At 45.8% G+C, this 13,175-nt stretch overlaps 1 protein-coding gene and 1 long non-coding RNA gene across 3 annotated transcripts in view; one reads left to right on the top strand and one right to left on the bottom strand.

Annotated features, from left to right (window-relative positions):
• The window catches only part of CHKB (choline kinase beta), a gene marked incomplete in the record, with an annotated part of 4,020 nt that extends 3,338 nt beyond the window's left edge, over positions 1-682 (bottom strand). The window contains 1 exon segment of the mRNA XM_006157566.3: positions 1-682. Coding sequence (XP_006157628.2) covers positions 1-618 — 618 coding nt within the window.
• Positions 683-1,273: 591 nt separating this feature from the next.
• Positions 1,274-12,736, top strand: LOC106735857 (uncharacterized). 2 transcript variants are annotated; one of them, XR_001371058.2, is made up of 4 exons: positions 1,274-1,679; positions 7,506-7,707; positions 12,017-12,074; positions 12,580-12,736. It is a non-coding gene; the product is annotated as an uncharacterized LOC106735857 (long non-coding RNA). The 2 variants fall into 2 exon arrangements; XR_001371057.2 differs by lacking the exon at positions 1,274-1,679 and having other exon boundaries at positions 7,229-7,707.
• The last annotated feature ends 439 nt before the right edge of the window (positions 12,737-13,175 follow it).

Genomic DNA, 13,175 nt, shown 5'->3' with positions numbered 1-13,175 from the left:
TCGGCGGGCCTGACGCCCAGCCTCGCACTGCTCTCTTCGGGCGGGCTCGGCTCCTTCCGGCCGTGCTCGGGTGCGCTTCCGGCCGGGTGGTGCGTCCCCATCACACTCGGGCTTCTCCGGCAGCGCTCGGTCCTCTCCGTCACTCTGGGGCCGGTCCCGCTCAAGCTCAAGCTCAGCGTGCTGCGCAGTCTCAGCTCTCCGCGCGCCCTCCGGACAGGACGGCTCACGGGACAGCGCTGTTTGGACCGCGGCCCGGAACCGCGAGACGGCGTTAGCCAGCCCCGAGCGTCGGGGGCGCTCGGCGCGCAGCCCCGTGCCAAGGCACGTGGGCGCACCTGTGGGCTCGGTGGCACATCCTGGGACAGAGTTCCAACGGGCGGGGCGGGAGTGCACCGCCGAACGCCCACGGGCGGTGTCCTTCTGGAGGAGGCGCCAGTGAGGGGAGTCAGACCTGCGGGCGATCTGGAGGAGAGGGGCCTCGTGGGGACGCATGCGCCCCTTTGCCCTCCTTCGCGTGTGACCGGGCCTGAGTGCAGACACGCACACCTGGGTGGAGAGTGTTGGCACGGACAGGTATCCAGTGAGCGTGAGTGAAGCAGGCCCTGAGTCGGTGTCCATCGTGGGACTTGGTCTTGCAAAGCAGAAGGTTGGGGAAAAAGAAAAAGCATAGAGACAGAAATGTAGGTGAACAACAGACAAGCTGTGCTGCTCAGTAGTGCTTCTTTTTATTTGTTTTACAAAGCATGGTGAGATTTCTGCAAGCATCTAGGAATGTGGTTAAAGTCTCACAGTCAGAGAAAAGCACCTTAAGAGCATACGTTTTAGAGGTCTTGTTGCTGTCATGTGTGACCTGGATATGTGTCCTGCATCGAGCCAGGTTGCTTATTGGCAGGTGTGCTGGCTTCAGTGAAGGCCGTCTGGTTTACCTCAGACAGGAGAGTGGGCAAGCCATAAACATTGTATGGAACAGGCATCCATAACCTAGCCAGGGTCAGGATGTTTACAGTGCCCGTAATTGTTTTTAGAAGCCCCTGGAATCCAAGGCATGTCAGCCAGTTCCCAGTACAGTGATTAATGAGGCATTTTGATAACTGCCTCCTACTGTTAGGCTGCATACCCTCATAGCCATGGGGACAAAAGCTGATGATTCCCAGTGCCCTGGATCCCGGATCATCTCTGAGACTCCATTACAGGTGGAAACGGAAAAGAAAACCTTTTCTTTGGTAGAGAGATTTTTGCTGTAGGGTGCGTGCACACCCGTTTGAGTTTCAAACTACCAGGACTAGGATTGCCATAGGCCATGTGGGAGTCCAGTGACATAACCATTATGCTATCTACTAATCCCTGAAAAGAACATCTTAAAGTGGCCCAAGGAGTGAGGAGGCCTGCCAAAACTGAATTGGGAGACAAGGCAGGACAAGGCAGAGAGCGTCTGCTGTGTGCCCCCAGGACACACCTTGACAAGAACTCCCTAACTACCTGGCACGGAACAAAACTGCTTTAGAAAGGCCATCAGAAACCTATGCTTGTGGATGTGGTCGAAGCAAGTGCTCCAAGGACTTGCATGTTTGTGACCTCCTCCCCTCCCCAGTCTAACCCTCAGGAGACCATTCTTTAGTGAGCCTGTTTTGGGCGACAGGAATGGATTCACCCTGGGGCCATCTGCAGTCCTGGCTCAGGTAAACTCATTGCTTTGCGTTTTGCCTCAGCTTCTTTTTTAGGTTGACAAAGAGCATCTCTGAACGGTAAGGCTGTTGTTGCCCTCCTTGAAACCAATGTCCTCATGCACCACTCTACCACCCCTTCTTGCCTCCAGACCTAGATTCAATTACAATCAAACCCAGGAGGACTTCAAGGAGACATTCCCTGGGACTGTATCGTATGTCTGTTGGAAAATGCACTGACTCACCTCAACTGATGGTACTCGCTGTGAGTGGTGCCTCCTGCAGCAGCCTTCCCACCTACCCAGATCTGTAGCACTTTCTATGGAGTCGCATTCTCTGGGACAAAGTAGATGGGCAGCCAACTACAGTGTTGTTTGATTCGGAGGACCAAACAAGCCAGGAAGTGGGCAGAAGAGCCATATCAGTTTTTGCAGTGGAAAAATCATAATCCCTCATTCTTTATCTAAATCTGAACCAATTCTGAGCCCATGGATTGAAAGGGGGGCTTGCTTACCTTTTCAGACGGAGTAATCAAACTCTAAAATATTGAAAAAGGTTTATTCTAAGCCAAAACATGAGAACTGCAGCTGGCATGCAACCTGGATGGATAATTCCGGTAGCCCCAAACATTCTCCCTGAGCTCTTCTGATCCTTCAATAGGTTTTTTTTTTCTTTATCTTTTTCTTTTTTCAGTTTTTAGATTTTTTGCCATAGGGCACATGTGTTTGCCAGAGAGGGAAAGTGAGAAATCACCCCTCAGGAGGATGTCCACACAACAAACGTTGTCCTCCACTATCCCCTTAGGATTTTAGGCATGCTTGCCCAAATGCCCAGTGTGATTTTTCAAGCCACTGGGTCTGAGGCTTGAACCACCATCTGCCATGTGGAGTTCAGTGCCTTAGCCACCATGCCACCTGCTGGTCCCTCCTTGCTCAGGTCTGTTAGACTAAACATCTGGCCTGAGATGGCTGATGTACTCCCACAGTTGGGTCCCTGTGGATAAACTGAAGTTACACATGTTAGGCTGCTTTTTTTTTGAACTGGTTACTAAGTTATAGCCAATCACACTAGTCACACTTTATTCAATCACAGAAAGCCCACCTTTGAGGCTGTTTTTGCCTAGTACCATCCATCTCTTTTTTTTTTTTTTTTTGAGAGGTCTTTGCTATAGGGTGTGTGCGCTCGCCAGAAAGACAGAGAGACAGAGAGAGAAACAGAAAATGAGAAATCACCCCCCTGGGGGGGGATGGCCACGCCACAATCCCTTCTTTTCCATTCACCTCTCAGGATCTTGGGAACGTACGCACACGCGCCTGGTGTGAGTTTAAGCCACCAGGTCTGGGACTCGAACTGCAATTAACTACATGGGAATTCGGTGACATAGCCATTATGCCAACTGCTGGTCCTGTGACCAGTTATCTCTAACATACTCCCTCATGATTTTGTGTGACACTTTCCCTCTTACTGAACACGTCACTTTCCTGTTCCACCCATATATTGCCGGAGACCTGCTCCAGCTGGAAGGCAATGCAGGCAAGAAGGAATCCGACTGAGACCTCAATGCCCTTCAGCATGTTCTCAGTCGACTACAGCCAGAGCAAGCTCAAGACTGCAGCCTCAATGGCTAGGAGACATACGTATTTATTATTGAAGGAGTTTTATAGGGGTAGGATGGGTGAGGGGAAGTAAGTAAAAGATTTTACTCTAAAAGGTAAAGTATTTAAAGCATAGGAACAATAATCATAAAACATGATGTCTGTTTTGTTTAGGTATAAACAGTTATAATCCTTAGGACGAGGGAGTCCATTTGTCTGGTGCATTCTCTTCTTAGATCTTGATTACCGGGAAAGATCTTCTGGGTGACGGGGCTCCCAGGAATCTTAATAACCTCAGTCCCAGGCCAGCTTGATAACTTCAGTCCCAGACCAGCTTGAGAATTTGAGCCCCAGGCCAGCTTGAGAACTTCAGCCTCAGGCTAGGGTGGCAGCGGATTGCCAGTTATAAAGGCCTAGATAGAAATCCTGTCTGGTTAAGTAAAGACAAGGTTAATACATACTACAATGGAATACCTATATTATCTCTGGGGTAAGCAGTTTAACAACTGACCTAAAGGTTATTGTGTACTTGTGACCCTCTAGGTGCTGTTCTATATAATGGCTCTGGCTCAGGGAGTGGCAATCCTTCCTTGTCCTGAGATCAAAGGTGACCCATGGTCTTTGTTTGGGGTAACAGTACTTCATGGATGAGTCCCTGAGCCCCTCCCAGCTACTGAGATTGTTTCACCAATTTAGTAGCTTTAACCCAAACCTTTCCAATGCTTATCTATGTAATCCCCAGTAGGAGAAGTGAATGCAGCATTCTTTATTGACATTTTCCAGGCGGGTGAGGTGAGACTTATGGGAGTAATTCCCATTCGCCACCGTAGCCTTGGGATCCGCATTCCTTCAGGATTATTGTAAAAGTTACAGTAAGGCTGGGGGTGTTATTTTACCTTTACGGGTACCGGGTACCATAACGACAGTAAAGCCCATGGCAGAGATATTGAAAGGACAAACTAGTACAACAACACAGTTGACACCTTGAGCTCGCGGCTGCCTTGCTTGCAGCTTCTTCTCAGCCAAGCCTTGCTTAGACATGAGAGGCAGCTGCCCATGTTCTGCCTGTGTTAGCTGTATGGGCTCCGTCAATATATATTCTTTGTATGGGGACCAGCAGTTAGCGTAATGGCTATGTCACTGGACTCCCATGTCGTCAACCGCGGTTCGAGTCCCAGACCCGGTGGCTTAAACTCACGCCAGGCGCGTGTGCGTGCGTGCCCAAGATCCTGAGAGGAGAATGGAGGAGAAGGGATTGTGGTGGGGCCATCCCCTCTGGGGGATGATTTCTCGCTTCCTATCTCTCTGTCTCTCTGGTGAGCACACGCGCCCAATAAGAAAAAACCTCTCGGGACCAGCAGTTAGCATAATGGCTATGTGGCTGGACTCCCACATAGTCGGCCGCGGTTCGAGTCCCGGACCCAGTGGCTTCAACTCACGTCGGGCACGTGTGCGTGCGTGCTTGCCCAAGATCCTGAGAGGAGAATGAAGGAGAAGAGATTGCGGTGTGACCATTCCCCCAGGGGGTGATTTCTCGCTTTCTGTCTCTCCTCTCTTTGTCTGTCTGGTGAGCGCACACGCCCTATAGCAAAAACCTCTCAAAAAAAAAAAAGTAAAAAAACTCTCATATTCCTTGTAAACCACATGGCTGGCCGTAGCCTCTCGGAAGACATTTTCTGGGAGGCTGCGTAATTTAAATCGCCCATGCTTCGTTTAAATAAACTCTTGTTAAATTTTGGTTTGTCTAAATTTGTTTTTTGTTTTTGTTTTTGTTTTGAGAGGTTTTTGTTATAGGGTGCATGGGCTCGCCAAGAAGAGAGAGACAGAAAGTGAGAAATCACATCCCTGGGGGGATGACCACACTGCAATTCCTTCTCCTCCATTCTCCTCTCGGGATCTTGGGCACGCATGTACACGTACCCAGCATGAATTTTAAGCCACCGGGTCCAGGACTCGAACTGCAGTCGACCACATGGGAGTCCAGTGACATAGCCATTACTCCAACTGCTGGTACCCTAAATTTGTTTTTAACAGGTTTTATAGGCAAAACTACAAGTTTTTGGTTCACAGATAGGTCAGCTTGATGTGTTCACATGAGCTGAAAACGAGCTACTGCTATACTACAGTTTCATCAGGGCAGCTCTTAAAGAGTATAATGAGAAGAAATCCTAGATGGGGCAGGGCTTTAAGTACACTTAAAGCTTACCAAGAACACTTGAGTATCTACTTTGTGTGAAAGGAGTAGATGGAGTAGTGGCTTATACTGTGGAGGGATATGTATAAGCTTCTAGTTGTGATTGAAGTTGTGCTTGTTGGTCAGGGACCTAGGAATCAGCAGAAGATGATTGGAGACAGATCTGGGGAAGAAAGTGAACCTATGAGAGTGGTCACAAGGTATATGCATCTTTGTGCTTCTTGATAATAGCCATTGAAAAGGAGTCATTGAACAACAAGATGAATAGAACAGATGTCAGTCAGCTTCTATCCTTGGCTAGCCTTGTGCTTGTATGATGAACCCGTGAATGGAGTTGTCATGGCAGCAGAGTGCACTTATGCCTAGCAACACAGGCTCTCTCTTGTGAAAATTTGTCAGAGGGTGAGACCAGCAGATGGCTTACTGGCTACATTGCTGAAATCCCACATAGTCGACCATGGTTCGAATCCCAGACCTGGCAGCTTAAAACTCATGCCAGGTGTGTATGTGTGCATGCTCAAAATCCCAAGAAGACAATGGAGGAGAAGAGATTGCAGTGTGGGGGTGATTTCTTGCTTCCTGTCTACCTCTCTTTATATATAGCAAAAATCTTCTCTGAAAGAACAAAAAAATTTTTGCCAGAGGGCATGTGTGCTCACAAGAGAGAGAGAAAGAGAGACAGAAAATGGGAAAGCACCATTCAGGGAGGACAGCTACATTGCAATCCCTTCTTTGTTTCTCCTTTCAGAGAAAGGAGAAAACACATACACACACACACACACACACACCAGGCCTGGGACTTGAACTGTGCAGTCATTGAATCCAGCCACCCCAACAACCATACCACTCACTGGCTGGCCTCATGGGTTCTCTTATCAAGTTATTCCTGAATATCTGACCTGTTTGTGGCTGACATCAGTGTCACACTCCTCGTCTGGTGTTTCTAGAATACAGTTACTAGTTACTCAGCATCAAGTTGCTGATCCTTTCTACCCAGGAGAGAACATTGATTCTTCCTTACTGGAACTGACACTTGTTCTGGGTATAGGTTTGCTCTCCTTATCCACAGTATCTCAGACTAGCATCGCTGTCCAAGAGCTTAGAGAGTGCTCCGTTTACCAACATAGCATCATGTATAACACTGTTTCAGGCCAAGAAACTTACTTTGCAGTGAAAGAGGTACAGCAGTATGTAGATTGTTATGAAATTCACTGCTTCTCTAGTATCTTGCATTATCCACAAGCAGCCAGTCTGGTAGAAAGATGAACAAAGGCCTCCTTTTTTTTTTTTTTTTTAAAGATATTTTTACTACCTAGGTATTGTACACATGTGCTTACTGGAGAAACAGAGAGACAGTGAGAAATCAATGCCTGGGGGGATCACCACACTGGAGTCCTTTCTCCTTCATTTCCCTCTAGAAATTTTGGGCACACACACTTGTGGCTGGCATGAGTTTCAAGCTGTCAGGTCTGGGACTCAAACTGCAATTGACCATGTGGGAGTCCAGCACCTTAACCAGTATGCCACCTGCAGGCCCCAAAAGATGAAGTAACCTCTGGGAACCAGCAGTTAGCGTAATGGCTATGTCGCTGGATTCCCACGTAGTTGACCGCGGTTCGCGTCCTGGACCCGGTGGCTTAAAACTCACGCCGGGCGCGTGTGCGTGCGTGCCCAAGATCCCGAGAGGAGAATGGAGGAGAAGGGATTGCAGCGTGACCATCCCCCCTGGGGGGTGATTTCTCGCTTTCTGTCTCTATGTCTCTGTCTGTCTGGCGAGCGCACGCGTCCTACAGTGAAAATCTCTCCAAAAAAAAAAAAGATGAAGTAACCTCTTACAGGCTTACATAAGGCCCCAGCTCTAGGACTCTGAGGTGATTCAGGCGAATGCATTGAACCAAAGACCAATATAGGTGCCCTGCCCACAGTAGATATAATATATGGTTCTACAAACAGACACGGGCCCAGGAACCCAGAAGTTGGAATTGGCTCTTCTGACCATATTCCCAGTAGCTCACATGTAGCATTTTTACACTCTGTCTCCACACCCTTAAGGTCTGCTGGATTGGAGCCTGGTTTCCAAATAAGGAACATTTCATGAGAGGACTTCCACTGGTTGCACAGGTGACCCTGAGATCCTCCTGCTGGTGGACAAGCAGGCAAAAGGAGAGGATGATTGATCCTGATCATATGAGGATGTAGGGTCGCCGATACAAAATACGCAAGCAAGAGTTGACCTGGCATTTAGAGGATGCACGTGAGTCTCTTGCCCATGCCCATGATGGTAAGGTGACTAAGAGCTCAGAACCCTCAGGGACAAATGGCTGGATAATCCACTAGATGAGTCACATAGGCCAGCCAAAGGCTGGCTGAAGTTGAGGCTGAGCAGGGGTGGAGGGGGTGTGTGGATGAATATCAGTTACTGCAGTGGTGATCCCATGTTTGTTTTGCTAACTCTTGCATTAAAACCTTTGTAGAATTATAACTAACCTTTACTTTGAACAGAGTAGACTCAATGTGGTGCCTGAGTAGATTGGAACAGTGTAAGAATTGGTGCCTTGATTGATGTCCTCAGCCTACCTTTGACTGCAGTGGGCTTAGAAGGGCTGCATCTAGGCACCTACTATGTCTTTTCGTTTTATGCCCCAGGCCTTATCTGAGACCACACAAGCCCACTGGGCCTGTATCCAGCATAGTCCAGGTATGGGGGGTGGGGGGGTGGGGGCAGCTTCAGGGACCAGAGCCAGGAATCAGTGGATAGAGATGGACAACCTTCTCAGGAGGTCCTGGTGAAGTCAGAGTTCTGTAACTCAGAGCAGTAACCTCAGTAACACACTTCCATTTTGTGCTCCTTCCTTTCCTGTCTCATTTTCTCTATCCCTCACTTCTCTTTCATGAGATCACCTTGTGAACAAACTGTTTGTACCCAAGACTTCGTCTTGGGCTGTGGTTTCAGAGGAACCCAAACAAAGATTACACTGAAAACAGAAAGGTTTTTGTCAATTTATATCAGCCATAAATAGATAAATAAATAAATAAATTAATTAAATATGTACATGACTAGATGAGGCTATAAAGCTAGGAACTAATTGTAACTTAGTTCAAACTTATCAACATTGGTGCACTCAAATGAAAAACTGTATGTCACGTTTTAGGTCAAGCGCTGGGAGGTATATATCTATACCTGGTTGGCTAAGTGGAGCCTGGACTTGTTTGTGGCTTACACTACTGAGAATGGACTGGAATGGATTTGTAATATGTGTGACCTAGCCACCAGTATCCTTTATGTTGCTCTTCACTAGGCCATTATGTTGATTTTTTAAAAACAGGTTATGTTATGAATTCTTTTTCAAGATAATGAACGGGTACAATCAATAAAATGGAAAGACAACCTATGGGATAGAAATAATTGCAAACCATATTTCTGATAAGAACTTAATATTCAAAATGTGTAAGAAATGCACATGGCATCCCTGTAGCCTAGTGGTTAAGCTTGTCTAACTATGGTTTGAATACTGGCTCTAGCATCTTGAAAAACATTCTGGGCATGTGTGCATTCCTGCCCCAAACCCTGACATGATGGAAAAATGAATGAGAAGGGATTACAGTATGACCAACCCCCATTGGGAAGGGTCCTTTCTCTCTCTCTCTCCCTTCTGTGTGTGTGTGTCTCTCTCTCTAATGAGTTCATGTGTCCCCTGGCAATTACAAAAAATGAAAGAAAAAAAACCACAACTGAATAGCAAAATAATAAATAATCCAATTTTTAAAATGGGTAAAAGATCTGAGGAGACATTTCTCCAAAGAAGGCATACAAGTGGCCAACGAGTTTATGAAAAGGTGCTCAACATCACTAATCAAGGAAGTGCAAATCAAAACCTCAATGAAATATCACCTTGCCTTAAGGTCTGCTGGATTAGAGCCTAGTTTCCAAATAAGGACCATTCCATGAGAGAACTTCCACTGGTTGCAGGGAGGAACACTTTCATTGACCCTGAACCTACAGAAACACCCTTTTAGGATGGATATTATAAAAATGACAAGAGATAACAAGTGTTGGTGAGAGTGCAGAGAAAAGACAACCTTTGTAAACTGTTGGTGAGAATATAAATTGATGTAACTACAATGGAAAACATTGTGGACATACTTCGAAAAATTAAAAACATAGCTATCATGTGACAATGCCACTACTGAGTGTATGTCCAGAGAAAATAAAATTGGCATCTTGAAGGTTATCTGCATCGACATGTTCACTGCAACACTATTCACAATAACCAATATCTGAAAAGAACCTAAAGTGGTCCAGGCATGGTGGTGCAGCAGTTGTACAGTGCTGCATGATGCTGGAAGCTATCTGGGATATGGGTTTTGGTTCCTGAGTTGACCTGTACACACCAGACACATATGTCTGTACTCCTGGCTGTCTGGGAAGAGTTGGAGGGAGGAAAGCAGCATGAGACCCAGTGGAAAGTAATCCTCACCTTCTGGGACCAGCAGTTGCCGTAATAGCTATGTCGCTAGACTCCCATATAGTCTGCCATGGTTCAAGTCTCAGACCCGGTGGCCGGGCTTGTGTGTGTGAGTGCCCAAGATCCCGAGAAGGGAATGAAGGAGAAGGGATTGTGGTGTGGCTATCCCCCCAGGGGGTGATTTCTTGCTTTCTCTCTCTCTCTCTCTTTCTGGCAAGCACACGCGCCCTATAGCAAAAACCTCTCCAAAAGAAAGAAAGAAAGAAAGTAATCCTCACCGTCACCTTCTTTCTGTCTGTCTGTCTCATGAAATAGATATTGATAAATAAACTTTAAAAATAAAGTGGGCCAATTGATGGTGTGCTGGTTAAAGTAGCTGGATCCTTCATGACTGACTGCATGGTTTAGGTCCCAGACCCAGTGGCTTGAAAAACACACTGGGCATGTATGCATGCATTCCCAAAATCCCAAGAGGAGAATGGAGAAGGGATTATGGCATTGGCCATCCCACCTTGAGTGCTTTCTCACCACCCCCTGTGTCTGTGTCTGTCTCCAGTGAATGCACACACCCTATAGCAAATTAAACAAAAGCCCAACCAATATGTTCTTTAGTGGATGAATAAATAAAGAAAATGTGACATGCACATGTGCACACACAGAGGAACATGATTTGGCCATAAAAAATAAGAAAATTCTGTCATTTGTGACAACATGGATAAACCAGGTGAAGTAGGCCAGACACAGAAAGACAAATGCTATATGAGCTCACTTGTGTGTGGAAGCTAAACCACTGATCTCATAGAATTGAGATAGAACAGTGGTTACTGGGGCTGGGAGGTAGAGGCTATAAGGAGATGTTGGTCAAAGGGTCAACTAGTGGTGTGGTGGTTAGGGTGACTGGAACCCACATGACAGACTGTGCAGTTTGAGTCCCAGACCTGATGACTTGAAAAACATGCCAGGCGGGGACCAGCAGGTGGCATGGTGGTTAAGGTGCTGTACACGCCCACATGGCTGACTATGGTTCGAGTCCCAAACCTGGTGGCTTGCTTTCTCAGTTTCCCTCTTTCTCTCTGTCTCTCTCTGTTCAAATTAAAATAAAATGAATGAAAAAATAAAATTAAATAATTCTTTTGAAAAAAGGAAAAAGAAAAACATGCTAGCCATATGTGCATGCTTACTCAAAACCCCAAGAGGAGAAATGGAAGAGAAGGGATTGTAGGGTCACCAATTCCCATGGGAGTGCTTCTCTCTTTCTCTCTCTCTCTCTCTCTGTCTCTCTCTTGCAAGCACATGTGCCCTCTAGCAAACTTTAAATTTAAAAAATTAATAAGTTTTGGGGATCTAAGGATGGTATTTGTCGTGATGGATGCATTAATTATTTTGTGGTAATTACACAATACATATATGTTATCAAGTTTAAAAGTGAAGAGACATAAAATATATTGTATGTGTTGGATCTGCTAGGGTTGTGACTGCTTGGCCTAATTTATGACTGTGACTTCAATTAGCATTAATATGCTTGTGATTGAATAATAGTTTGATTGGGTCTAATATCCTTGGGTCACTGTATTAGTTTCCTATTGCTGCTGTAACAAATTTAGTGACTTAAGATAACAGAAATTTATTCTTTTGTGGTTCTGGAGAAATTTGAATTTACTATTATTAGGCCAACATTAAGGTATAGTTAAGACTGCACCTTCCTGTAGGCTCTAAGGAAGGAAGAACCCATTCCTTCGTTTGTGGCTGTATCCCTCCAATTTCTGCCCCCTCCTTCCTCTGTGCATGCTCTCCCTGTGCCTCTCTCTTAAGGAATTTGTGATTGCACATAGGGGCTACCTGGATAATCCAGGATAATCCCCCAACAAAAAAATCCTCAGTTTAATCACCTCAGCAAAGATCCTTTTTCTGAATAAGGTAGTATTTACAAGTTCTGGGGATTAGTGTGTGGACATATTTTGGGGGACCATTTTTTTTTAGCCTTCACAGTCACTAATTTTCTTTCTTATAGCTTTCAGCTCATTGTTCTATTATGTCTTTATCTTTGAATATTGCATTCAAAAAGTTATAAGTCCAACCTAGTTTTTTCCCCCTTAGGTATGATTTGATTTTTCTGCCTGAATACTTGAAGAAATACGATATATTTATATACGAGGTATGATTTATTTATTTATTTAAAATAATAAAATCTAATTTTGGAACATATTAAACCTTACATGTTAACATAGTATCTTATAAAATATTTTCTAAAATAAAAAAACATTAATGAGACTACTGACTGCTATGGTTTGAATACATCCCTCAAAAAGCATGTATTAGAACCTTGATCCTGGGACCAGCCAGGTGGTGTGGTGGTTAAAGTGCTCGTAGTCCCATATGGTTGGCCATGGTTCGAGTACCAGACCTGGTGGCTTGCTTTCTTACTTTCTCTCTCTCTCTCTCTCTCTGTCTTTCTCTCTGTCTCTCTATGGTCAAATTGTATAAAATAAATGAACAAATTAATAGAATTAAATAAATAATTCTTAGAAGAAAAAAATCTGAAACTTGATCCCAATGCAATAGTGCTGGGAGGCAATGCCTAATGGGAGGTGTTTGCAGAGCCCTCATCAAGAGATTGCTGCTGATTATAAGATGAGTTATATCTCCCGCCCCCTGCGCAGCTGGGCACAGAACAGCCGGCCCCCCTCCCGGGGCCTCGCGGCCGGGGGCTCCCGCCCCCTGCGCAGCCGGAGGGCCCACCTCCGGCCCGGCCTCCCTGGCCTCTCCGTGCTGGACGTGGAGGCCGAAAACAAGGTTGAAGAACTTGCAACTTGAGAAGATGATAGCTACCAGCCCTGCATTACCTCAGGGGAAAACAAGAACTACTCTGCCATTCTTAAGGAAGCCAGATACCCAAGAACAACTCACACTGCAGATCCCCACAACACATTCCTGGTAACTACAAGATGACTGCTGTGCCGCATCAGCTGATATTCATCCCTGCGTACCAGAACTGCTTTCCTGAAACTGCATTCCCTGGAGACTCACCTACACTTGTGGATCTGCAGGAGACCCTCCCTTAATCCAATCCTGAATAGAATCTATGCTCCCTATTGTCAAAAACTTTTTATGAGCTGATAATTGGAACTCTGGCCTCTCTCCCTTTACTTGTATGTATCACTTTTTCAATAACTCTTCTGGAAGACAACTGTATATAGCAGAGATAGTGTAATGGGAGAGTGGGAAAGGGCAGAGGGACAAACATAGGGGAAAAAAA

This window comes from Tupaia chinensis, unplaced genomic scaffold (assembly GCF_000334495.1).
Source record: "Tupaia chinensis unplaced genomic scaffold, TupChi_1.0 Scaffold000548_1, whole genome shotgun sequence".
NCBI lineage: Eukaryota > Metazoa > Chordata > Mammalia > Scandentia > Tupaiidae > Tupaia > Tupaia belangeri.
Note: the sequence above shows the minus strand (reverse complement) of the source record. Positions and strands in the feature narration are given on the sequence as shown.